The sequence below is a fragment of the Passer domesticus genome, chromosome Z, assembly GCF_036417665.1.
Source record: "Passer domesticus isolate bPasDom1 chromosome Z, bPasDom1.hap1, whole genome shotgun sequence".
NCBI classification, from domain to species: domain Eukaryota; kingdom Metazoa; phylum Chordata; class Aves; order Passeriformes; family Passeridae; genus Passer; species Passer domesticus.
Genome location: NC_087512.1, coordinates 69680458 through 69708084, shown reverse-complemented (window position 1 = coordinate 69708084; position 27627 = coordinate 69680458). Strand labels below are relative to the sequence as shown.

Sequence of the window (27627 nt, the reverse complement as noted above, 5' to 3'; positions counted from 1 at the left end):
GTTTACATTCATTTCTCTTTTCACTGGGTATGTGCCTAATCTCTGCATTCCAACAGTGACAGGTCAAGCATAGCAGTATGAATGTGCCAGAGAAGCATTGATGATTTTGTATGGGAGCAATTTCATTTTGTCCACAACTTGGAGCACTCTCCTGATTGTAACAGACTCTGTCCTTCAGTTGAGGTGCCAGATTATGGAGTTTATTTCTGTCCTTTGCTCTTGGCAGATGGAGAGTTGCCATTTGTTTGGGACTTAATTTCTCTTATGACTATAAATCGAAGGAAACAAAATAATGGACAGGAACACTATTCCTAGCATTACAAAACAGTATTCATGCCTATATGCTGACAGACATTTTGGTTTTATGCTAACAGATTTACATTTTATTTTTCCTCTCTATATATAAAGAATTGGCTTTATGCCTCTGTTTCTCTCCCCTCCAGAAAACTTACAGCTTGACAATAAGTTGTCCCATTACCATTCACTTACAAAATTGTTAAATACATCAGACTGTTTATTGTGCTGGTGTATATTAAAATAGCCAGTATAACACATCCACAATTTTATCCATTAAACTATGCCCCATGTCACCTCTTATATTAATTGGTTCATGTCAGTTTTGGTATGAACTCATTCAGTAGCAGGGGAACTGATTGTTCATATCCTATATAGAAAAACAAATTATTTTTATGGAAATAACAATCCTGACAGGAAAATTTTGACAGTGTAAATACAGAAGAGAAATAATAACAATATTCTGAGCGACAGAGAGGTATGTAATCTGTGTATACCCTCCTGAGTGTGTACATAGCTAGAAAATATCTGAAACTCCTCATTTTACTTAAGGAGAATTTATTCAAGTAGAGCTGCAAAATGCGACTAAATATTTACTCAGTCAAACTATGATAAATGAGGTTTAAACACGTATTTGAGGACAGAAAGAAATTAATTGTGCCATGAACAACAGTCCAGCTATTGATGAATGTGCTTCTCTTGCAGGTTTGTCTCCTCACTGTGCAAAATTTCCAGCTGCTCCTGCACCTCCTGGGAGCCTTTGTCTTGGCAAATGCCTGGGCATGCCATGGCTAGTCTGGAATAAAGTGGTCTTTGGTCAGCCAGGGTGTATGAGCAGCTGCTGATCACAGTATCTAATGCTTGATGCTGTCCTGAAAGCAGGGATGTATTCATATCTCAGCTCTCTGCCCAGCTTTGAGTCTTCCCCAGTCTTGTAGGACCTTTAAATTTTAAATTTCCATCCTTTTAATGTGATGAGAGTTGTGTTTGTAAAGTATAAAATAAAGCCCAGCTGTCATTTTTTCTAGAGCGTGAGGAGGAGAGAATTCAGCGCAAAACAGAAAAGCAGGCTAAAAATCTACCTTATAAGCCGTTTCACTTGAAGTGTTAGACTTCATTCTCTCTGGAGAGCTGCGTGAAGAGCTGCTCCTCAAATACTGCTTTCTGAGCCAGTGAAGAAAAAAGAAATATGCGTGTACAAAGTGTGCATGGAAATTCCTAATGCAGGTTTGTAAATTGTGAGCTCTTCATAGAATTCATGCCCTTTGTATCTTGCTTCACTCCTACTGGATAAGATACAGTGAAAGGTAAAAACAAATTGGTCTGACTGGGCAAAATCACCAACAGAGAATTTCAGAAATGATACATCAAGATCTCTAACAAGGCAGTTGAAGTACTTTACTAAATTAAAGATGGTAAGAGAAAAAATATTGAAATGCAGTTCTTTGGGGTGCATGTGCTGCAATCTGTATTACCTGAAGTAAATGCCATGACCTGCCAACACATTTCCTCTTCCTCTGGCTGAACTACTAGATAGTTCAGAGAGAATAGAAAGGGGTATTTTTTTATTCATTACCAATGGCACTTTAATAAAATAGAGGAAAAATGTCTGCAGTCTTTAATAAGCAATATATCAACCAAGTGCTGTCAGCCTGTGTAGAGTTTCACAGTATGATTTATTATGTTAATTACAGTCATGTGGGCCTCATGCTCTTAAGTCTGAAACTGCTCACATTCTCAGCTTGATTTAAGAATATGCTTTGGCCAAGACTTAAAGTGCAGCTTATTATGATTAATGTAATAAAATATTTATTACATTCTCCGTTTCTTTGTTTTTCTGCTTGCTGCCCCAGTTAGACTGACTCATTTTGAAACACTGATGTAAATTAGATTTCAGATAATGAGGATTCTCATCTGGTTTTAATCTCTCTCTTTGGTGTTATGTTTTTTTCATATCCTTTGTTCTTACTCTCTCTTCTCTCCCCCTCATCTTTATTTCTCTCCCATATTTCCCAATTCTGCTTCTTAGCTGCTGTCTAGAGTGAATCAAAAGCAGGCAAACTTTATAGCCCTGGCTTATTCCTTCCAGACCTCTTGCATTGCTTTTTCAGCTATGCTTATTGAAGGTTTTTCTTAAATGTGATGACATTAAAACTGGTGGTACACTGTAGCTGAGAACATGCTAAGCCTCTGGTGAAATGAGGTGGCATGTTTTGCATGTTTTACATTAAAATTCTTCTTAGAGAAGACGAAAGTGAAAGGGCCCTGTTTCTCATTCTTCTTCCACAGGGCTCTCAGCTGAAGAGAGGCATAAAATTCCAGCGTGCCAAATATTCCAGAGTGTTATATAAATTTAAACCTCTGATTTTGTGGAAAACAACCCAGTAGTTAAATTTCTGGCTAAAAAGTCGCTGCTTCAAAGATCTGCTTACACTTCTACAAATCTGGATTTTTCTGTAAGAGCACGACAGAATGATGGAAAACTTTACAAAAATGTAGATTCTTGGTTTTGTTATGCCAGAAATTGATCTTTTGCCATGAGAACGGTATAATTTTCAAACTATAAACTTAATTCAGTAAAGGAAGTGTGTCTCAGATCTTTATGGTTTTACTCTCCTCATTTTTGTTTTTTTCTTAATGCTTTATTTCCTCTTTTCAGCTTTTGAATCAAGTCACTGTATACATAGAAATATTATTCAGTTCCACCTTCTATACAGATAATGACTTAGTCCAGTTGATTTCTACATAAGCGGATACTTAAGTATAGGGACACCAATCCAGAACACACTTAAAATATGTTTTGTGGAATTGGGAACTTACATGGGAGAAAAACTGATACTCTGCTGAGTATACGTATGCAACACTTTCCAGAGTCATGCTGAGCCAGGTCCTCTTTGAAAATGAGTGCATCCCTTCTGCTGTGCATCACCCAACTTCCAGTTCTTAGGGTAGTGTAGAGCATTACCATCATATCTTTACTTGCTTCTGCCACAAGGCATTAAGTAACCAACATACTTTGAAGGGGAAATTTTTCTTTATGTTGCTGAGAAGTCCTGGGTAAACAAACAAGCAAACAAACAAAACAACAAAAAAACCCACCACCACCACCACCAAAAAAAAAAACAACCCAAAAATAAACAAACAAACAAACAAAACCCCAAAAACCAAAAAACCAAAAAAAACCCCAAAAAAACCCAAACCTGTTTTCCAGAGTTAATTATTTAATCTGAAGAAAATAATTGTCCAAAAGTGTCTTTTCTTTATCTTTAAACTGAAGCCAGTACCTGGAGTTTTCTAATGGTGTTAGCCATTAACTGTTTGGAAATTATTAGGCTATTATATGGCTGAATACAAAGATGCATGCTCAACATACATCTGACAGTAGCTTCACATTATAGGTAAAGTTTTTCCACTTACCAACTCCAGAAGCATTCCAATTTCACCAAACTACCTGGTTTGTTAAACCAGAGCTCTGAAAGAGTAGAAGTTACATCTTAGACAGAATCTTATCTGAATATTGCTGAAGGAAGTTTAGTCATTTATTTTGGAAGGAATCGAGTTTCACATTTTTTAAAAGTTTTCTAATGGTTTTGGGTTTGTAGTATTGAAGATTCTAAGTGTGGCTTTTATATCTTCCACCTCTATGAAGGTCTGAGTGCCTAAATGTCAATTATATAAAGGTCCAAATAATTTATTTCTATATACCTCCTGTAAAGATAGTAGGTATGGAAATAAGAGTGGGATGAGACATGGCAGGTAGACCTGGAGATGGTTGCAGGGTTAGTTACAGGCCTGGTGAGTGGCTTGGAATGGGCCAGATAAAATAGCAGATTCCACTCCAGCTGCCAGCTGAGTATATTTTGCTTGTACATCACCTAAGCACCAGATATATGGGTTTCTCAAAATATTTTCTGTTTCTACTGTTCTCCATGTTGTGTCCAAGCTGTAGCATCCTGCTGTGCAGTGTTGCATTGTTGGGCAAGCCTGGGAGAGCTGGAGTTTGTTTACATCTTCCTATCAAATAAAGGTTGAATCTGTACAGAGGAAATACATCCCATTTTGCATTGCAGCAGTTCATGCCAGTGCATCTCAGAACAGCTTCAAAAGGAGACAGGAAACTCTGTAGCCCCACACCACAGAAATACCACTGAAATTTTTCAGTGGAAAAAGGGAAATGCAGGGTAAAACTGGAATGCAGCAGTTCTCTTTTCCACTACCATGATGAAACCAAAATTATTGAAGTGAATCAATAGGAACACTTTTTATTTAGAAAATGCATTTTTAGAACCTTTGTGCTGGAATGAGTCAGATGTCACATGGATCAGGTGGAAAAGGAAGGTAGCTTTGTAAAAATTGCAGTTCCCAGGGTGCTGCTGTTTTGCACTTTTCATTAGCAACTGCTCTGTCCACTGCAAAAGCCCTGAATTGGTGAGACGGTCAGTCATAGGAGAACATAACTTCTTAATCCCTTGTCATAGCTGCAGGTTTTCGGACATCTAAGGATTGTGCAGAAGTCCCATTAATATTGATCTGTATTTTGTTGTTGGCTTTGCCAGCAGTCAAACTATGTCTCAAATCTTTTGAAGGTTTTGTGAGAAAGTAGTGAAAGAGAGCACAAACTGGAAATCAGCTCTAGTGTCTGAGCGAGCATTCATTATCAGGACATTCTATAACTTGCAAAAAATGTACAGGTGACTAAACTTTATTTTAGTGACTTTACTTCATGGAGATACCAATGAATAAATATTCCCTACTCATTTGTTTGCAGTCTATGTCCTTTTTCCTTTGATATAATCTAAAGCTTTATAATTTTAGAATCATAAAACATTTTGCAGACAATTTCATTGGAGCAGGTTAACTGAATAGAAGTATAATTTTTTTGCCAAAAGCAGTGTCTTTCATAAGTGGATATAAATTAATTCTCCTATACTACAGATTTTACATGCTAATGAAAGGCTTTTCTGAAAATGTTAAAATAGAGCTTAACATTTTAAATGTTAAATAGAGTTTAACTTAATATAGTCGGAATAGGGAACTTTAACTGTTAAAAAGAATTTTTAACAGTTAAAAATTGTTTGATGGTAGGGCAGAGGGGTATGGCAGAAATTCAAGAAGAAATACAGAAGCAATTTCTTCTACTTAATCTCAGGAAGTTTCTGCAAATGTTTAGAGGCACTTCTCCTGTGGACACATTCTGCTTTTACCCTCACCCTCATTTTTGGCAGCAAGACATGAGAATGGTATTCACTAGTTTATTCTTGTGATATTGTGAAAACCAGCTGTCAGCTATCTAAGTTTGTCATGAAGAACAAGTACTGATATTCCAGGATGCCATGGTATGACAGTGGCATTCAGCTGGTTCTGACAGGGCAGCAGTAGTGCGGCTTCCAAGGGGCCACATTTGTCAGAGGCTCATGCAGCTGTTCCCCATTGTGACTTGCCCATAACTCCATCGTACAATAGCGTGACCTCTGCTCACTGGGACTGTAGATTTGAGAGTGTTGTTTGCCTATAGATACCTTCTTAAAACAAGATGGGACAGGGGAAAAAAATAGGAGCAGTCTGTGGTTTACTTGAACGGTTTTAATGGGCTACGTATTGCCATGGCCCAAAGGCTGGATATCACTACTTTTCAGTAACTGCAAAACAGGGGCAAGAGCCAACCTACAAGTGCTAGGGAATGGAGAGAGGGCACTTTGCTCTGGAATAGAGATATGTGGAGCTTTGTGTGTGGTTAACTACACTTTTTCACTTGAATGAAAGCATATTGGTGGAAGCAGGCCTGGTGCAGAGGCCCTTTCCTAGGTTGGACAAAAATTTGGCAGAGAAGACTTCAGTTGGTGATGTGATTACCACCAAGAAAACCCACCTTACTTTTAGCGTACATCTGTGAGATCTCACTGCTTACCATATGCAGAGTTTAAGACTTTTTGCAATAATAACTCAGGTTTGTGACTCCCACTGATGTGCAAATGCTCTCTGAACATTAACAATCTGTATCTGTCTGTCATGAAAGCAAGTGCCTTTCCTCCTGCCATATGTAATTACAGAGGTTACGTCCTTTTCAGGGAGTCCAAGTGTGTGTATGTGTGTGAGCTGAAATTAAACAAGTCTGAATTTGATAACTATGCTGATAATATTAGGTCTTGGCTGTGTTAAAATCAGATTATGAAAAGATCAGAAAACAGCTGTTCCTCTGTGGGAGAGATCATCTGATGGTCGTGGGCTAGCCTGGGACATCTGCTCCCACTAGGTTGTCTGTTTAATCTCTGCCTGGTCACTTTATCTCTTTCACTTCACTTGAACTAGAACATCTTAAGTACTCATCACCTTTTCAAACTCATAGTGGGGAGTTTACCTTGGACCCCCCAGTAAGGTGGGTTTTACTGTCTTTTTCTGCCACACTCTGGTTTTCTTGGAAATAAAATTGTGGTGTGGGATATGATAAGAAACACAAGACCTATAGCCAGGTCCTTTGTGCAGTGATGTAGCTGAGGGGGCAGGACCTCAGGAAATGTATCTCCAATTCATTTTTTATGCTTCTGCTTGTAATCTGTAAAATAGGACTAACAGCACTACTAGTTCCAAAGACTGCATTATGACAAGGAAAAGACACTAAGGGTAGCTTGGCTTTATAGATCAATGATGACAATAATTCTTGGTTGATGATTCTGACCAACCAGCTGAGAGAAATTAGACTGTAACACAATAATATTTGTATTACTCAAGTCTAACAACAGAGACATACAGAAGACTATAAGAAAGGTGAAAGCATATGTAACACCTCCTCATTCTTCTATCCCACATCACTTTGCAGCATGGGGATGTTCTGATATAGAAGTGTTTTCTAGGAGCACTTGGTGGCTTTTTTTTCTGTGCTTTTACCCAGTTGGAACCCATGGATACTGAAGAGTTGATGATACACTGAGTAGTGGAGGTTCAAGAGCAAATAGGCTTATTTTGCAGTAGTCAAGGAACTAATGTAGATTCCCACCAGTGTTTCCAGTACTTTCTACCAGCTCCACAGAACATTGAAAAGAGTTTTGGTCTCTATTCAGCAAGATCAGCAAAGTGGGACAAAGCAAACATCTGGGAACGGTTACATGGGAAACTCCCTGAATTTATGCCATGCTACATGATACACCTCCAATATTTGAGTGGTCTCATATGAAGAGAATAATCCATTACTACTACTTCAGCCTGGATTCATAGCCAAAGTAGAGGTAGCTCTCCTGATGTGGCTGCAGGAGAACCTGACCCATTCTTTTTTAGTGTTTCCCACCTGCCTTGTGAAGTAGCACACAACAAACCAATGCAAGAACACAGTGTTTCTGGGGTACTGTTTTCATAATGCAAGTTGGGGGAATCTTTAATTCAGTGTGGGTTTTATAACTGTTAGCTGCAGATAGGGAAATTTCCTTTGCAGATTAAGGAAAGATGCTGTAACATAAATGACTGACTGGGTGTCACTGCTGTGTTGTGACAGGCTATCCTCTAAGAAGAAGTGATTGATGACATTTATAAAACTGAGCCATTATATGTGCTGTTTATATTGAAACAGAACTTAGGATGTGGGCTGTCAGTCAAAGCAATGATTACTTACACAGTTCTATAACAAGTGGTGGTAGGTGCAGTGAACAAAATACCAGAGTAAATGTTTGCTTTGGAGCTTTGAACAGGGCTGTCTCTTTTTTTCCAGCCTGCATCTAGCCACACTAGAAGGACCTATTATGTACATTGCCTAGAGCATGAGGCTTCACTGCAGTTTTCGAGGAGCTCTTTGATACTGACATCAGTATTAAAATGAGTCTCTGAATCAGGCAGCTGACCTTTCTTGCTCCCCTGGAGCACAGTTCAAACAAGCCTCAGTCCTTTGTGGCAGCATTTTTTCTTGCCTGCAGGAGCCCCCAAGGCCTCAGTTGCAGATGCCCACTTCTCTGTGCTTTGCAGAGGATTTGAGAAACCTGCTCAATGGGTGAGTGGTGTGGATGCAGGATGCCTTTCTCTGAAGACACAGGACCTGGTCATAAGGACTATAAGCGCAGTCCTGCTTCTGTTCTGCTGGGAAGTCCTGGGGCAAGTCATTCCCTGTGCCTCTGTCTGCAGATGTAGTATGGAGGTGATGGGATGAACTTTCTTGAGAGTCACTCTGTAGATTGGTGGAAGGAGGAGCTGCCCAGCTCTGCACCAGTGTTTCTGCACCACATGGAAGACTGCAAGTGGGGTGGAGAAGGAGAGACTGCCTTCCTTTCCCTGCTGCCCTCTCCCCTGCTAACAGGCTTGCAGGGAAGAGAGAAGCAAGTGTCTGAAAACTGGTGCAAAGCCATGGGTGTGCTACACAGTCTGACATAAGCTTGACCTGATTGGCAGAGAGGCAATGGGAACTTCACCTGGTCTCATATCACGTTGTGTGTGTATCTTGGGTGGGAGACACCTGGAGAGGGTTGCTATGGCACTGCTGAAAGAGTGGCAGGTTTTGCAATGAGACCAAATAGAAAAGATCTTGGGGTTTTTTTTCCCCTCTTCTGCTTATTAAGTGGAAGAGATACAAAAGTGTACCACATAAAATTCCAGAAAATATTTAAATAGTTGAGTTTTTCTGTCTTTGAATTTGTTTTTAATTTTCTGAAACCATTAAGATTCATCACATTCAGAATGACGGTTACACCTGTATGCTTTAAGCTGCATTCTTGTTCAAACAGATAGTTTGCATATGCCAAGAAAACAGTCCTTAAAAACACACATAGCTTATAAAGCTTTTCCTTTTTATGCTTCTCTTATGATCGGCCAGAAAATCAGCTGTCAGTAACAGCTATCATAGTGCTAGCATTTGAATATTGTGTTTTGATATGTCATTGATTGTAAGGCTCTATGAGGATAGCCTGTTAAATATAATTTTTTTTTCCTAGAATTTGATTTTTCTGCAAAATGAAAAGACAATTCTATTTGTTCTGTCAAGGTAGAGTTTGATGACATAGAGAGGCTGTATTATCATGGTTTTTTTCCATGTTTTCTGGTATGAAAATATTGACTATATTTTCTTTATTCTTATATATTTGTAAGTTGTACATTGCTCTGTAGTAATTTTAGCTGTCATTTCTCTTGGATGTGCTGCTTTATTTTGTACTGTACATTCTGACTAAATTTATTTCATTCTTTAAAAATGTGTCTGATTAAAGATAAATATTACTGTCATAAACATGATGCTTTAGCTCCTTTTTTTTCTCCTAGGGGAAAAAAATTTAACCAGTACAACTGGTTTCACAAATGAAACAATTCAGAATGGGCTTATTCCTGAGTCTGGGCCTTGCATACAACATTGGAACCCACAGAAAATCCTTCCACCTTGCATTTATTGTAAAAAGCCTATTGCCTTTAATCTCAATGCACAAAACTGTGCCCCAGTGTCGTGAGGAGCTCACTTAGTTTTGTGTCATATAGTATGTCATTTGTTAAACTGAAGTTGGCTTTTCAGTGATGTGACAGGTATGTAAAAATGTTTACCAGTGCTCTTTGTGAACTTGATTTTCAGTTCTTTCCTTTTTGAGGAAATTTGTTTTAGGAAAAAGTGCATCACATAAACTCACCGCTTCTACTTTCTTTTTTCTGTCCCATTCTTCCTCTTCCAGACCAGGATGAGAGAGCAGCAGAGCTTAGCAGGGAGCAGAATGAGAAGACCATTCGCAGCACGCAGACGGCTCTCCGCAATTTCCGAGAATTCCTCATTTCCAAGTACCCCTCTGAGACCCGTGAGATCTATGTCATCCCCTGCAAGGAGCTTGATGCCTATCTTGCCTCCTTCTTTGTGGACGCCAGACAAAAGGATGGGTCTGAATATGAGCCAAACAGTCTCGCCAACTATCAGTGTGGACTGGAGCGGTACCTCAAAGAGCACAGGTATGGATACAGTATTACAAGGGATAAGGAGTTCAAGAGGTCCCAGGAAGCTCTAAAGCAAAAGCAGATAGAGCTGAGGTGTAAAGGCAAAGGAAACAAGCCACACAAATCCATGAAGCTCACCTTTGCTGATGAGCTTATCCTGCGCAAAAGAGGCTTATTGAGCAGATACAATCCTGAAGGGCTTCTGAACCTAGTGTGGCTGAACAACACTAAGGCATTTGGACACTGCACGGGTTTCCATGGGTCCACCCTCAAGTGGGGGGACATCCGGCTGCGGGTGACAGAGACTGGGTTGGAGTACCTGGAGTGGATGGGGCCAGACAACGGGGATGTGAGTACCAAGAGCAAGAGAGGCGGGACGGACTCGCGGGTGTACGCCACCCAGCACGCCCCGCAGACCTGCCCCGTGCAGGACTACAAGGAGTACGCCCAGCGGCGCCCTCCGGCCATGCGCTACGAGGATGCGCCGTTTTACCTGTCCATCAAACCCGTTGTCAACTTGGCTGCACTTCACTGGTACAATTGCCAAGCTCTGGGGAAAAACAAGCTTGCCAAGATGGTGAAGACAATGTGTGAGAAAGGGAACATCCCTGGCCGCAAGACCAACTTCAGCGTCTACCAGAGCTGCAGCACCCTCTCTGAAGCTCAGAGCAACCAGCTGGTGCTGATCTGCAATAACTTGAGCCAGCAGGCTGCCCAGTCCATGGCAAGCCACTCCAATACTGGCAACTTCATAGTGTCAGCATCCTATGACTCGTCATCTGACACGGCTTGAAAGAACACTGAACATTTTTTTCTTTTCCTTTCTGTTTCAAGCATTGAATTTGTGCTCAATAATACACATCAGCTGTGATTGTACACTATTCCCCCTCTCAGCCCTCTCTCCAGTGTTAATTCACTTTATAAGAATATATAAACATATAATATATTTTTCTTTCTACAAATAAGTCAACAGAAATAGTTTAGTATTACTAACAGTATTTATAGTGTTAATGCAAAAATGAAAGGTACTTATGGGTTATAATACAAATGCAGATTTTAAAAGGATAGAAATGGTTCTCAGGCAACACAAGATAGACTGAAAATACCATTTTTAACATGCACACATTAATAAGTCCCCAGGGAGGCTTACGTAGCAATTCTGTTCTAAAGCATTTTTTCAACTTAGTATTGTAACATGACCTCCCACAATGGAGGAGACAAACTTAACATTGGCTGCTGCTTTTTACCTGCTAACTTATTCTTGATCAACAAGACCAAGAAATAAGAAATACACCAATGTAAGTTCACAAAACTATTTACAGCATATTTTGTCTGTTTTTATTATATTTCCTGAGGCTCATTTACACTACAAAAATCCTGAAGTCAGCTAAATGCCATTTTTAACTTTTAGGTATGTTGATTTTCTGGGATCAAAATGTTGCTGGTGTTTAGGTTAAAATGTATTGTTTTCAAAAATATGCAAAGGTATAATGGCAAAACCATTGTCATACATAATTTTACCTCTTTAAGCATAGGTTGTTAGTATTTTATTGGTGTGTGTATGTGATGTAAAATCTATTGACATAGAGCACTCTTTCAGTATTCTGGGAAAACGAACAGTACAAAAAAATCTGCAATCTTACCCCAGCTGTACAGAACAATGGCATCAACTACGTCCCAAGCCATCCTTTGAAATACACAGAACAATAGAGAGTGTAATGATATTTCTACAGAAATTTTTAAAATAAATTCTACAGAGAGGTAAAAAGCTGGATAGTTTTAAGTGCTGGAATACAAATTTAACTTAGCTACACATCATTTGTTTCCATTGCAGATGATGGAAAATGTGCACATGAATCCATAGCCTTGATAAAGCAAGTTCTACTGGTCTACTTTGTAATGTACTTGTTCTACTACAAGTATGGGAGAAACACTAACAAATTCACTACTTCAGTGAACAGTTATAATTCTTGACACTTAAAATTAGGAACAGTACTTTTCAAGTAAATAAACTTAGTTTAAGTTCCACAAGGATGTGCTAGGGCTAGGGTGAGGCTTTAGAAAAGTCTGCTGGGGTAATTGAGTGCCTGCTGAAGTCAGTGAAAGAGACAGCCTTGGCTGATTTCCTCCAGGTATTGGACCAAACGGCCTTTGGAGAGGCTTTCTTGTTTTGCAGTTTTTAATTGTTATGTTTCTTTGTGCTTGTTTGTCTGTATTTCTTCACATTCCTGAATATCCTTCAAATTCTTTAGATCTGCAACTGTGCAATGACTTTAATCATCACTTATTCCAAAGAAGAGGTGGAAGAAAGGTAGCAAATACAAACAGAAGTAACCCACCTAGCACCTATAACCTTTTGTTTCTGTGTTCCTAGAATGAAATGTTCCTGTGTGAGAGGGAGATGGCAGAGTGTCTGCACCTCACTTAAGCCTTACTGAAGGTGTGTTTTGGGGATGAAACAGGTAGCAGATGTGGCACTGAAAAGTCTAAGGGCAGAGATTTCCACTATAATAAATATCTGTCCTCCCAGGAAGCTTGATGCAGGTGACACAACCTGGCTGTGATCTCCTTTTTTTCCCACATGTAGTGAGGCTGGTAAAAAGTCTGGTCTTCTGTGTCTGACACTCCATAGTAGTGTAGCCACCAGTTCTACAGTCTTCCATTTATGATCTGCTGTCTCTCAGGGTAGGCAGTGGATTGGTGGGCACAAGCAGTTGTTCATATTGTAGAGCCCTCCTTTTGTAACTTGGCTTTGGGACTTGAGGCCAATTATGACTCTACTGAAGTGGTTGCAAAATTTGTCTGTGACTTTCTGACTTGTCAGTGAAGGAGACAGAAGCCCTGAGAGATTTCAGGTGAAGCCAGAAAGACAGCTGCCCAGCTTCCATATGAGGCCAGACATCTGATTGCTGTTTGTACTGCCTTGCCTTTTCACAGCAGTGCTTTTAATGTGATATTGTGAAAAAGCAAGACCAGTGTTGCTCTGGGATTTCTTTACTGTTGTCCACTGAGGACTCATGCAGCAGTGCTTAGTATGTGCTGGAGTGTGAGCATTCTGTGCCAAGGATCTCTCTCAAACTGCCAGGTGAGAGCTCAGCCATGGAGCTGACCTCTAGGGAAGTCTGGTTTCTCTTTCTCCCCACTGGTACTCATGTAACACTTCCCAGTGACAGCTATTGCAGTATCTGACATAGTTCCCTAGATTTCCTTTCCTGTTCTGCAGTGAGGGGATGGGTATCAGCTGACCTTTGTGGGGCAGCAGATCTCTGTTTCCCACCTCTCCTCCGCTGCCCAGCACACCCTTTGCTCTGAGGAGGCTGGTCCCTGGCTGTACATGTGCTGTGCTGCAAGCAGCACTTTGAAGTGTTGCTTCACATCAGTGCTGTAATTCAGCCTTAACACAGATCTCAGAAGAAAGAAGACTGGCACTCCTGGGTTTTGAGCTGAGAGGTCAAAAGAAGCATTTCCCATTACTTTTTTCTGATTCTACATGCTGTCTAAATTGTTGATTACCACAGTATTAGGATGGTTTGTGCTGATGTCCAGCAGCAGTGAGGCAGCATCTCTGGTACCCTTCACTTAATGGGGCACATGAGCAACCTTTGCTTGCCAGGTTAGGGAACAAGCATTGAAATGTGTGTGCTTATTGTGATAGCCTCAATATTATCACGAGGGAGACCAGGGCCCAACTGGAATTAAATCTGGCCAAGGACATCAAGGACAACAAGAATGATGTCTGCAAATACATCAACAACAGAAGGAAAAGGAAGGATAATATGGGCCTGTTACTAAATGAAGGAGGGACCCTGGAAACAGAGGACGTAGAGAAGGTGAAATTACTGAACACTGCCTTTGCAATGGTCTTCACTAGCAGCACCAGCCCTCAGGGATCTCTGACCCAGGAGACCAGGATAAAGGAATGTTGGAAGGGAGACTTTCCCTTGGTCAAGGGGGGAAAAGTGTTGGAGAACACCTAGACTTCCACAAGTCCATGGACCCTGACGGGATGCATCCACAGGTGCTTAGAGACTTGGTGGACACCATAGCTGAGGCTGCTCATGATCACCTTTGAAAGGTCCTGGAGAGGTGCCTGTGGATCAAAGAAAGCAAATGTTACCCCAGTGTTCAAAAGGAAAAAAATGGAGCCCAGGAAATTACTGTCCAATAAGCTACACCCCAATCCCTGGAAAGGTGAGGAAGTGCCTCATTCTGGAGGGCACTTCTGTCCATAGGAGAAGATGATCAGGATAGTCAACATGGATACACTAAAAGTAAATCATGTTTGACCAACCTGATTTGCCTTTTACAATTAAACAGCTATGTGGAAGGATGAGAGGAGAGCAGCAATCTTGTCTACCTCAACTTCAGTGAGGCTTTCAACACTGTCTCTCATAGGCAAACTCAGGAAGAGTAGACACAGTAGGACAGGGAGGTGAATTGAGAACTGGCTGAACAGCAGATCTCAGGGTCACAATCAGTGGCACAGGTTCTAGTTGGAGGCCTGTCACTGGTGGTGTTTCCCACCAATAGTGGACCCAGTCTTGTTTAATTTTTCCACCAATGACTTGGATGAAGGGGCAGAGGCCTGCTCAGCAATTTCCTGACAACACAAAGCTGCGAGGAGTGGCCGATAGCCCAGAGGGCTGAGCAGCCCTTCAGAAGGACCTCAGCAGCCTGGAGAGATGGGCACAGAGGAACCTTCTGAAATTCAGCAAAGGCAAGTGCAGGGTCCTGCACCTGGGGAGGAACAACCCCAGGCACCAGCACAGCCTGGGGGTGACCTGCTGGGGAGCAGCTCTGCAGAGAGGGAGCTGGTGGACAAGAAGCTCTCCATGAGCCAGCAGTGTGTCCTGGTGGCCAAGAAGGCCAGTGACATCCTGGGGTGCACTATGAAGAGCATTGTCAGCAGTTTGAGGCAGATGACCCTGCCCCTCAACTCAGCCCTGGTGCAGCCTCACCTGGAATGCTGTGTCCAGTTCTGGGCTCCTCAGTACAAAAGAGACATGGAGCTCTGGAGCAGGTCCAGTAGAGGGCAACAAAGATGATTAAGGGAATGGAGCATCTCTCTAATCAAGCACAGGAACAGATTGCCCAGGAAGACTCACCCTCACTGGAGATATGCAAGAATTACATAGAAACAATCCTGTGCTGCGTGCTTTAGGATGACCCTGCTTGAACATGGGGCTTGAAACAGATGACACACTGTGGCTCCTTCCAAACTTACCCATACTCTGATTCTGTGTATATAGGAATAGTTTTGTTCTGCTTTGTGATATCTGTAGTAGCTCCAGCAGTAATGATGGCAGACTGACTTGGTAAGTTCTGATGGGGCAGCCCCACTCAGACTATTTGTTGAAGAAGTTAAACACATATGGACAGAATATGATACCCAAGTAACATAGTACAAAAATAAACTTCATTGTTTTGAAGGGTATTTAATACAACCTATTATTCAGTCTTTATTTGGGGACATTTAAAGGAATTGAGTGGCCACAGTTTGTCTAACATTTGTATTAAGGCTGTGAAAGGTTATTAATTGTCTAGGAGGGAGATTTTGTGTTTAAGCTGCTCTCCTGGTTTTGTCTAATACTCGTAGGAGAGTGCATATCCTAATCTCTTTAATTTTGATGAGAGAGGACAACCAGTTATTTGCAGATTTGACTGGGGGTATCACACCCTTTGGCAGCAGGGTAGAAGCTCACAATGATGGTGTGCACCTTTCCTGGTGCTAAGATACAGCAGCGTGGCCATAGGCTAGTGCTGCCAAGTCTTACCATCCTATCCCTCTGCCTACATGAAGAACTGTGGTCTCCAGCCTTGTCTCTTGTTACTGAACACCTTTTACCATGAACTCAAGGACAGCTGGCAAAACACTCTCCTGCTCCTGTCCAGCACAGGCTGTGTTATGGTTGTTGGGTGCAGTGGCTACAGTGAGGCACTGCAGGTGGGTGGCTGCACTTCAGACTACATCATACTCCAATGTAAAAGCTGAGCTTTTGCCCCGTAGTGAGGCTGTGATTTCCTTAAGATGAGGATAGCTGGCTCTAAAATGGGGCTTGCTTTTCTCCTTTCTTTTTCCTTCCTTTTTTTCCTGCCACTCACATTTCTTCAACTTGGTGTTAGACCTTGTCACTGAGAGATTTCAATGCAGCTCCCCAGCAGAAAATACAGCAAAAAAAAAGTGGGAAGTCAGATAATTTTCTGTAATTCTGTACTGAGCTGAATCTGCTGAAAAATTGAGGTGCAGACCCCATTGGAGAGACAGAGAATGGTGTTCATCTACCAGCATCACGGAGTCATTAACCTGGCTCAGCTTCTGCATCTCATTAGAAACCCATCAAAAGGATAATGCAGATTCAGACCCTTCGGGTCATTTGTAGATGTATTAGATGCCTTCAGAATTATCTACTGGCTTTTGGGAGATTTGCTCAGTGCTATCAAGAGCAAAATTTGGCCTTGAACTTAAGATAAGAGGCTGAGTGCCAAAGCACATGCCTACACAGTGCAAAGGGGTCTGCACTAATGTTAGTGCTGACTTTCCCACGTGGCCTTCTTAGGACACCACAATAAGAGTCTAACATGGGGATTATATGTGGATGTCACTGGACTGATCTGGATGCAACTGTGCACAATACATGCATTTGGATCTGTTCACATGATTGCACATGTAGATGGGCAGAGCTGTGGACACTTTGGACGGTGTCAGCTCTGATTTTTTAGTCATCCATGCATGTATTTATGATGCTGTGGTTTTGCACAATGTTATGTCTTCATGCAGTTAGTTGAAACTGAAGTCTGTGATGCCTGGGTGTCACAAACTGCCTGTTTTATTTTCAAAAATGTATTTATGCAACAAAATATGTTTTTAAGTGCAGGAGAATGAAATACTATCATGAGCTACATTGTAAACTAAATTCCAAGGGATATCTAAAATAACAGCACATACCTTGTTCACTTGCATAATGCAATAATTCTATGATAGCAGCATCGGGGCTACTGACATAGAGTATAATCTAACAATAGAATCTGTGTCCCTGCACATTCTCCTTTATGAAGAGTATCAACATTTTCAAGCTCTTTTTAGAAGTTGCTATGGACTGATACTCAGTCTCTACAACATTGTTACCCTCTTAGAAAGCTCTGTAGAGAATGACAGTCAAGCAATGTTGTACTGTTGTGTGTTTGTGTCTTAGATGTTTGTGACCAAATCTTGTTCTGCTGTTTGCGCAAGTGATGTGGGGTGGTAAGACGGGGATCAGAAAGAGCAGGTGCTGTGTCACTCTAGAGACCAGGCTGCCCTAAGGACTGAGACAGCCTTAAAGGAAACTGAGATTCCTGTTGCACTAGGTTTCTTCCTGTTCAGCTCATATGTTACCCTTTCTTGTCATCATGTCTGTGTACATCCCATAAGTGAATTGACTGACCTGACTAGCACATGTAGTGCATGAGCTGATCATTCCATCTGACAGCTGCAAATTACTGTAATTGACTGATCTTCCCCAACCCCAACAGCTCCACTCCTCTCATCATTCCTGATCTTCAAATATTCCTCCTTCCTCGTGTCTGCACCATGGGGCAGGGGGACCACTTTGTGCAGGGCTGGTCTTGGCTGGGAGCCCTGCCCATCAAGTGACCTTGTACTTTGGGGATAATGTGCTCAGGGCAGACCACCTCGCATGGGATATGTGGGGTTATGGGATACTGTGTGTGAGCACTCTGGAGGCTCACATCTCACATGCTGGAAGCACTCTCCTTCCCTCTTCATGTCATGAAATGAGATTAAATTTACGCCTGTGTGGAGGACCAGGCCCAAGTCTGTGTGCTGTGTAGACCTCCACTGACATTATGGACTTGGAAATACGACTGAGATGACTGGTCCTCAACAGTATGCAACTTTTGGACTCCCTCTATCATGGAGAGGAGTTCAGCTCAAGGTATGAACAACAGGCATTGAGACCCATCCAGCTCCCTGAACTTCCAGAAGCAGCATGAAAAAAAGAGAACCTACAGGATGCAGAATTGTCATTTTATTTGCCTGAAATGAACCAGTTCATCCCTCTGGGTTAGTGTAGAGACTCTATGAAACATGCTGGGAAATGGGTTTGCTCTTTTTAATGAGGGTTCTTTGCTAAACCATGGAGAGATGGCTTCTCTGCTGTCCTTGTTCTTAAGGTGCAGGATGTATTTTCTCTTATTTCTCTGCTTTCCTGTGTGTGCTGAATCTACACTCAGTGCTGAGGGACAGTGGAGAGAGGAGACCATCCATTGTAAAGTATGGCTATATTCCTAGCCAGAAGCTCGGTGCTACGCTTTCTGTTGATGGTCCCCATGCTCTGAGCCATGTCTTGGTGGTTGTGGACCATAATAGCTGGTGTCTTCCAGCTGTCTGTATGCTCTGTGCAGAGCCAACATGAAGGTTGCAGCACGATTCTCCAAAAACAGAGAGCCCAAGGGCAGCTTTTCAAGGACACCCCTATCAGCTGAGCATCTGCAAGCCAAGAAGAGAGAAGGCCTTAAGCACAATTAAATGATGATACTTTCCAAAGGACAACATGTGAAAAACACATGAGCTGTGCTTGATCTCTTCAAGGGTTTTGGAAAGCTAAGGGCCCCCAGGGACATCAGTGCTTCACATCTTTCACAGGAGCACAAATACAGCCGGTGAAGGAGTGGCCCTTCTGAGAACACGTCCGCATTCTCTGAGCCCCTGGTGAGTTGCATGGTTGCACTGCTTCCAGCTGCACTCCTGCAAACCAGTTCCCAGCCTGTTCCTCCACACTGCACTGTGGCTGTCACCCTGCAAAGCGCTGTTGCCATTGTTCTCCAGCACCTTGACTCTTCCTGGAAGCAGCAGAGAGGCATTTTCAGTGGCAAAATACTTCAAAGCTGTGAAGCCCCACAGCCCAGAGAGTTCTCTGAGTTTGTTGAAAACTTTGATACTATCCTCTCAAGTGGAACATATTTGAAGCAGTGATATCTAAAGCTTTAATTACTAAACTTACATGGGAAAATACGAATTTGCCACAAAATTTTCTTGTTATATGAACTGATGGATCTCTGTCTCAAGAAATTAATTTATTTCCTCTGTTTTCTCTCTCAATTGGTTAATGGTAGTTGGCAATGCATAGAAAACTCCATTTATTTTATTATACAAATGCCACTAAATTAGTTGTCTGTGCATTAAATAATGGACTTAACTGTTTCAAAGGTACTAGGATGCTTTTGGCAAATCTTTTATTCTTGTGCGCAGCATTCATTAGACAGCACTTATCACTATCTGAAAAAAGAGAACCATTTCATATTTCAATCTGATCTTTTGTAATTAAAAAAGGTTTCTTTCACTTAAGATACTGGTAAGGTAGATGCTATCTTTGAAATTCAGTGGGATAGTTTCAGTTGGAATGAAAAGAGGTGTTAAGCTCTTCTAAACAAAGCTGTAGCAATCCATTAGTGAGTTATTTTTGGTTACTACTGTTTGATACAGTCTGTAAACATCAAGAAAATAACAGTCAAGTGAAGGAAAAAAATCAAGAAAATGCAAAATATTTAGGAAAATATAGAAGACTAAATGCTTTAAAATAATTAATTTAACAGGTATTATCTTTGCCACTTCAGCTGCTTTTCTTTTTCTTTCAATTTTTTTTTTCTTCTGAACAAATAAAACTCTGACATTCCTCATACCTAGAATTTTATTTGCTTTCTGAAAGTTGTAATCTTGCTGAGACCGCTCTTGTTACCATTATAGCATGTTCTCAGATGGCCTAGATCATGTGTAGCTTTATGGTCTGTTCCACATTGCATTATTCCAATCCTGCTGGGATTCCTCTTTCTCTTCTACTATCATGCATTTAATAAACTTCCTATATGTAAATTTCCAGCCTGAAAACAAACCGATGCAGGAGACATTGCCTCACCATCTTCAGTGGTGGATGCAGAAGGCAGGGATCAAGACTAAATGGCTTCAAATTGATTTTGATAACTTTTGTTTATGGAGACTAATATCCTAGTGTCTCTAAGGCTAAAGGTTCACTGAACAATGATTGCAGTGTCAGTTGCTTTGTGGAGACCTTTGTTTTCTGCCTGGTGCCTGTCATTCAGATCTTGGAAGTTTTGTCTTCTTCAGGAACTTTCTCTGTGAGCAGCTTGAAAGACTGGGTTCCTCTGCGCAAGGCTGGGGGCATGGATGCGAAATGCAGGTGCAGAAGTATCCAAGGCTTTCAGAGATGTGCAGACAAAATGTGAAATGAAATGTCTTAATGAAATCTGAAAGCTGTCAGGGGAGGAAATGGTGTGAATCTGATTTTGCACCTATTTATGGCAGTACCTGCAAGTTGGGTGATGCTGCTGCCAGAGAGAATTTGGTGCCACTTCTGCAGAGTGCTGTGAGAAGTGTGCGCCCATGCCTCTGCTTCCACCAAGCTCGGGCTGTTCCTGCACTTGCCCCCCAAGCACATGACTAGCCCCACTGGAAATGAGCCTGAGGTGTGCAGGAGGCAACATCACTTGGCCATAGATGCATTGTCATGTTTGTTTTTGTCCATGTGGCCCATCCATCTCAGGATTCATCTCGAGATCTGTCTGGGCAGAAAAACTACTCAATACTGGAAGAAAAAGAAGAGGCAGAATATCCAAGTGTAATGAAGAGCAGTGGAAAGGCAGTGAAAAAGCCTGGAAACACAATGGAAGTTTTTGTCCTTTATTCTAAAGAAGGCAAGCGTAATTCTTATCCCTTAATATCCTACTTTGATTTACACCAGAATTAGAAAATGTTTTCCATTTGTTTCAATTATCTGCAGGCATTAACTCTGCCTTTGAAAAGCACTTTTGCTATGACAACCCTTGGTCTCATGGTGAGCAGTGCTAGGAGAAACAGCTAACAAGGATTTTGTCTTTCCCTGCATGCAATGTTTAATCTTTTTAATCTTTTAATGTGAATGTATTTTTTGCCATTTTGTAAATTGACAAGATTAGCACAGTTTCTTCCAAAACAGCAGTTGACAAACATATTTTGCTTAAGTATAACTAAATTTCCACCTAACTGTGAATTCTCCGTAGTAACCAATTCATTCTTAGAGTTAAACCTCTAAAAGGTTAACACTCACTGACTTTAACAACTTTTTTTTAAGAACAGTTTGTAAAACTGGTTGTAGGTTTAAAAAAAAAATTGATTATTAAAAATATTACACTGTCTTGCATAATAATAATAACAACAGTAATTCTATGCATTGTGTGATTCGGTGATGTTGCTCTTGAAATTTTGCATGTCCTCTAGATGTTCTGACATTTGTATGTATACGTGGTACTTGTAAAAATCCTAACCATTGCTGCTATTATCACCACCATTTTAGGTAACTGAAAATTGTACTATGAAGCTGTGCCAGTTAGCAGGATTTTTGTGTGTCACACAAGAACTGCATTCTGCTGATCATTTCTTGGTTTATGCCAGTATTTAGTGCCTTTTGTAGAAGGAATCAATATGTTGTGGTAGATGGGATGTGCCAAATTTCTAATATCTTGTTTGCACAGATTATCACTTACCAGCTTGAAGCTTAAAAAAGGAAGTAAAAGGAAAAAAAAATATTTAACTCTCCATCTTTCTTTCAAATGTCTTCTCATTGATTTTAATTTGGAAAACCTTTAATAGAGCTGAAAGGAAGCAATCTTCTCCTGCCACACCTCCTGCAGCAGCAGTCTACCAACTGTGAGGGATATGAGGGAATGTGTAGCAGCAAAATGTTCCCATTGGTAATGGATCTAATGAATAGCCAGGAATGCTGAAGTAATTTTGGAGCATGGTAAAACACCATTTAATTAAAGCAGTCCTCTGATTACCATAAGAAACCGTTGGCTCGCAAAGCAGTTGTGAGTCTTATAAACAAGTGTCAGCCTGGTCAAGTAGTGGATTCCAGTCTCTGCTCTGCCTCTACGGAAGCCACACATTGCTGCCAAATGAGACTTGGATGAAAGTCAAGCCCAAGATTTTTGATCTCTTTCTTTCCAACTGCGCCCATGGCAGACAAGTCCTGTTTATCAAAATTTTGACATTGCGTTTCTCTTCTACCCTCTGCCTAAAATCTGGCAATATTGCAAATGCACACAAGCATATGCATTTGTTTTTATCTTTGTAAGATTCTGACAGGCTGAAATTGTATCATACTGTACTCATACAACAAACAGGCAAGAGGGAAATGTGAGATACCTCTGGTGGATTTCCCAATCACCAGGCATGGTTCACTGTACCTAGGCTGGTCTTTAAGATAATATTTTCTATGGAAAAAAGAAGAGACTGGCCACCAGTTTTCCATCTCTGTTGAGACATGAAAGCTGTCTTGAAAAGACTTTTCAAATCAAAATAACAAGTTATGAGAAAAACTGCATGACTGGGGAAAATAAAGAGTACTGTCTTGGTTTGGAAATACAGGTGCCTGCTAAGGAAGGCAGGAGGCTCCCCTGAAATGGAGAATGTGAATACCCCACCCCCCCTCCAAATTGCTATCAATTTCAAATTAAGGGGCTCTCAGGCAACAAATATTGAAGCAGGAAATAACAGTTCTTTAATAGGGAGGAAAAGAAAAGGATAAAATAAAGAATGCAGTAAACAAAAACAACACTGACAGAGTCAGAACACAACCTGACACCCTGTTGGTCACGGTGTTGGTAGCAGTCCAATTGGAAATGTGGCTGCAGTTCTCCTGGAGTGTCAGGTGTGGTTCTGTTGGAGCAGGGATCCTGTAGAAAAGGGTGTAGTCTTCCTCTCAAGATCAGTGAAGAAGAAGCAGCTGCTGTTCCTATGGGAAATCCAGTGGAGAAAGCCATGCTGGTGTCCAGAATCACAAGATTATATCCAGGTTGGAATGCTTGGCTCCTCCCTCTGGGCCGAGCATCTCACAATGGGATGCTGTAGCTCTTATCAGTCATGCAGTGACATTCCATAGCAGATGTCCCCCTGGAGGGAGGAGTGGGTGTGGAAGAGATAAGGACAATTGCTCACTTAACAGAAGACAACTGCCATACAGATGGCAAATGGAATACATCTTACCATGCAGTCTGGGACAAGTACATTGGGTTCATCCTTAGAAGTATTGGTCTGAAGTCATCTCTGTCTGCAAGCAGAAAATTGACAGGCCTTGTGATGTAAAACACTTTCAAAAGTTAACGTTTATGTCAGACTTTTCAATGTAGTTGTTCCTTTTAGTGATACCTGGGACATTTACAAAAGGCAATATTAAAGGAAGCATACAGAATACACTGAAAATCATCCTGTGTAGTAGGTTGCAAGCTGGTCCTCCAAAACCCGATGAATTGAAAACCCCAGCTGAAGATTAAAACCTTCCACAGGTGATATAATATTGTGAAGCCTTTTGCAGCACCTCAGTTTCTATCAGTTGCAGGGAATATAGGGCTCTCTTCAGAAATGTTAGGTCCTGTAATTTTCCTTTAAAAACTGGAAGCTTCGTCAGACTTGCTTTACCAGAGAGGAGCCAGATGGGACCAGTTACAGTGCAGTTGTCCATTGTTTTGGTTGTCTAGTAGCCATTTATACATGAAAATATGCTTCCACTAATATGAGTGAAGAGTTTTCACTCCACAGAGTTCCTGCCTGTGTGGTCCTGACATTAAACATTCAAGGCATGGTCTTACATCTTATATTTCTTCTATTTATAAGTAGATCAGAGTCTCAGTGGTCTCACCATTGCACTAGTTGTCTTACCAACTTGTCTTTCTAACTTATATATATTGGCCTAATTCACCAAAAAAACAGTCAGATTGTAATGCAGCAGCTGTTTTTTTCCCATCTTCTTATTTTCCATTGTGAAGCTAGGTATATCTGCATTATCCCCAGCTTAGATTTGAGTCAGAAAAGCCATCAACATCCTTTATTCCTAGTTTGCACACTGGAAATGCAATAAGGGTTCTATAGATGCAGACCTGATCAGCCTACTGGCTGTAGTATGTCAGTCTCTAGTTGCATTTGTTTGCTTTTTGCCACAATTCATCAGTTTCAAGATGCAAATGAAATTATATTAATGGTGTGCTGGTTTAGATACCACCTTCCAATCACAGTGATTCCTTCAGTGTGCATACTGTCAGTCCTGTAATTACATTTTGTGTGATGTGCATTATATTGCAGGACCAGCTTTCCTTTTTCCTTTTAAATATAGCTTAGTCTATGCTGCTGAAAGGATGCAGGAAAGAATTATCTATCTAAACCCAAGTGGAATTTGGGACCTACCTTTTTTTAGACCCCCTTGCAAGCCCCAGCTGTAATCAGCTATTTAAGGCAGAGATTTTAGCGTGAGGAGTGCTATGTATCATCCACTCCAAATGCAGTTGCCTGTACACAGGGCACCTTCTTACACAGATCTCTTGCTCCTGCATTTGTGAGATTAAGTGGACAGAAATTTCAGGGAGAAGTAATACTTTGATCTATTTTAATGCATTAAGCTCTGCAAATTAAGAAATCTGGGGTGAAGATTACTGGCTCATTTTCTGAAAATGTGAGCAACATTGTCAACTAGTCCATTTTCAATTAACTGTTTGAGCCCATTGTCCTCAAATTACCCTATTTTTGTACTTGCACAGCACCAGGAGAAAGACAAGCAAAAGGCTTTGTGGCTGTAAATGGAGAAGGATTTCATAACCTACTTTGAACCTCAGATCAAATGGTGTTTCCAGGGGTGGTAATTTTTTTACTCATCAGCTCATCAGCTGGATAAGTTTTGACCCATGTGAATGTCATATTGCCATGCCTGCAGCATATTTTTAAGAAGCAAACTTCATACATTCCTTTGCTGGTGAAGACCAATATGGTCAACAATATTGTCTGTCACTTGTGTCAGTTAAAATTTTTTTTGTTGTGATGTATTGTTCTTCTTCAAGACACTCCACTATTTTTTAATGGGGATAGACTAAACAAATGTGTGTTGTACTGTTGTCTGCCATAATGTCTTCTTGAAAAATGTTCTTTAAGTAGAGTACAGAAGTGCCCTCAATAAGAAGAAGATAAAAAAATCAAGAGGGTTTTTTAAGGTGGTATTTATTAGTTTTCTCTCTTGCTTAGTTGTCAGATAATTAGGCTTTTGAAAAAAAATGGATTCTGTTTGTGCTAATTGGAGTATGACATTCACTGTCACTGGTCTGTAAATTCCAAAAATATCCAGATCTTTATTGCACTTCACCTCTATTTTTATTCTCTTATGATAATCTTTAAGAAGTCTGGTTCTGCTGCATTAGAGATTGGTTTCAGTGTCTGTACAATGTTTGCTACTACTGTAGTGTGACTTCGTTATTTTTGATTTTTAAAATTTGTATTGGTACAGCCTTAACTTACAGAAATAAAGACCATTTAAAATAAATCAAAATAGTCATTGATGTCTGTGGTAAATGCATGCTTTATTCACAGTATTTTGTCTGTAATTAGGTGTAGCAACCAAGTCTTATGTATTTAATAAATTGTTTTCTGCAAAATTGACTCTTTTCTTTAATCAAATGAAAACAATTTATGTGACATTTCAAAGCATGTATAAAAAAAAGCACAAGCTGTGTCTTACGTTTTTCACATATGAGTATCTGCATAGCTGGGGAGTTCTCATGTAGCTGTGCTGCATTTTGTCAGCTGACCAAGAAATAGATGCTGTGATACCCTCCTAACTTCTGGGGTTGTGTTTCAGGAAAACATTTAAACAATTGCTTAAGTAAGTCCTTCCCTGCTCAGGAATGTACTTAAAAGCAAGCTTGACTTGAACCATGTGTTCATTTAATCTCAATATAGTAGGACTGAAAGCCTACATTCTTAGAGCCATTTTGGAGAGCCTTTTGGAAGCCATTTTCCTGAGCTTCAATTCCAAGGCACAATTTGGCCTGAAATAGTTTATTTTGCATGCAGAATTTCAGCAGTAAGGTCCGCTTTCCACATTGTTTTGTTTTAAAGTTCGTCTAGAATAAAGTATGAATCCAAGAATATGCATCTTTTAAGACAGGCTTGTCAGATGTGAAGTTTTCTGTTCAAGAGGTTTTAAAATTATAAGACCAGAAAACTGAAGCTAATAAAGCCCCTATATTATGAAAGTGAAAGATCCCAATTGGAGAAGGTGGGAGTGTCTGGACTTCTGCCAAAGGAACATGAGAAAAAGGAAAAAGCCAAATCCCCCCAAAAAGTGGTATCTAGGGAGCAGCAGTGTGTGTTGTTTTTAGGACATCAATGCATGATAGTGCAGGATAGTAAGAGATAAGTGACATCATGGGTGAGGTATAGAGGAACTTGCTTTTCACCAGGTATTCTGGGAATGCATTTCCACCACCTGGCAAATTCTGTTAAAAAAAATAAAATCCCTTCTTGGTGCTTGGTGCTAGCAGCTGGACTGTGCTCACAAAACATGTAAAAAGTATCCTGTCAAAGATCCTGCTGTTTTTCCAGTGACAACTGGAAGGAAGACCTTTGGATGAAGAGACAGGGAAGTGAGGCATGGTCAGGTCATGGCCAGGTGCTACCAGGTGCTTTCACTATCTGTTACACATGCACAGTAAATGTGTTGGATTAAACTTTATAGCTTGGATTAAACTGGCTTCACAGAGGTATAACTTAATGAGCTTCTGTTGGTCTGAAAGTCAGTGTGCAGTGGGTGGTTAATGGTTAAGGTGTTTAATGCAGATTCAGGTAAGCAAATTGGCAAAATTCTGGTAACTGAGCTTCTTTCACTTTGTTCTTTGTACACTGATTAATTTAGATTGCCACTTGAAGAATTGCCGTGCTCCCACAGCCAGTGCTGGATAACCAGCAGTGGTGTGCACATGCTGGGTGCAGTCTTGCACTATGAGGCCTTCAATATAGCAGGAGGAATTTGGCTCAGGCAATCCAGAGTGCTTCCCCAGGGTGGTCTCACAAAAGTGATAGAATCTTCTGAGCTCAGTTGTGGCTAGATATATCTGAACATTGTGTTCACAACATTGCTGAAGGGTATTGTGACTGCAGTTAATGCAGAAGCTTCTGAGGGACACTATGACATGTTGCCTACACATAAACTTTGAAGGTGGCAAAGTGGGATCTGTAATTCTCTGGTGGTTTGATTTGGTGCAGTGTGCGCCAAAGTGAAATGGAAAAAGGCAGCTATTCCTGAAAGGATCCATAACATTTCTTTATGGTATAGCCTGATGGCTTACTGTGTTACAACCTTCACCACTGGTATCTTTCAAGACTAATTAGAAGGGAAAAAATAAATAAAAGGTGGCTAAGTAAGATGGCAATGTATAAGAAAATGTGGCTCTTCGTGCATGGACACTTTGTTCCAAGGTCCAAATTCATACAGAAAGAGAATGCACACACAAGACTGGCAGCACATGAGATGCTTATTGCTACTTCTCTAAAAAATGTGAAGGAAATGACACCTGGAGGAGCTTTAAGGCAAAACCCTGCATGTAGCATGATGTGAGTGGAGTTTCTCAGGGACAGGT

General features: G+C 40.8%; 1 protein-coding gene and 1 long non-coding RNA gene across 10 annotated transcripts in view; one reads left to right on the top strand and one right to left on the bottom strand.

Moving 5' to 3' along the window:
* The window catches only part of KIAA1958 (KIAA1958 ortholog), an 83172-nt gene extending 57528 nt beyond the window's left edge, over positions 1-25644 (top strand). For all 9 annotated transcript variants that reach the window (XM_064404852.1, XM_064404856.1, XM_064404855.1 and 6 more), the window contains one exon: positions 9924-25644. In XM_064404852.1, the coding sequence (XP_064260922.1) occupies positions 9924-10969 (1046 nt within the window). In that variant the 3' untranslated portion in view covers positions 10970-25644. The remainder of the gene's footprint in view (positions 1-9923) is intronic.
* LOC135290843 (uncharacterized) overlaps positions 21409-27627 on the bottom strand; it is an 18947-nt gene continuing 12728 nt past the window's right edge. The window contains exon 2 of the long non-coding RNA XR_010353648.1: positions 21409-23279. This is a non-coding gene — a long non-coding RNA (uncharacterized LOC135290843). The remainder of the gene's footprint in view (positions 23280-27627) is intronic.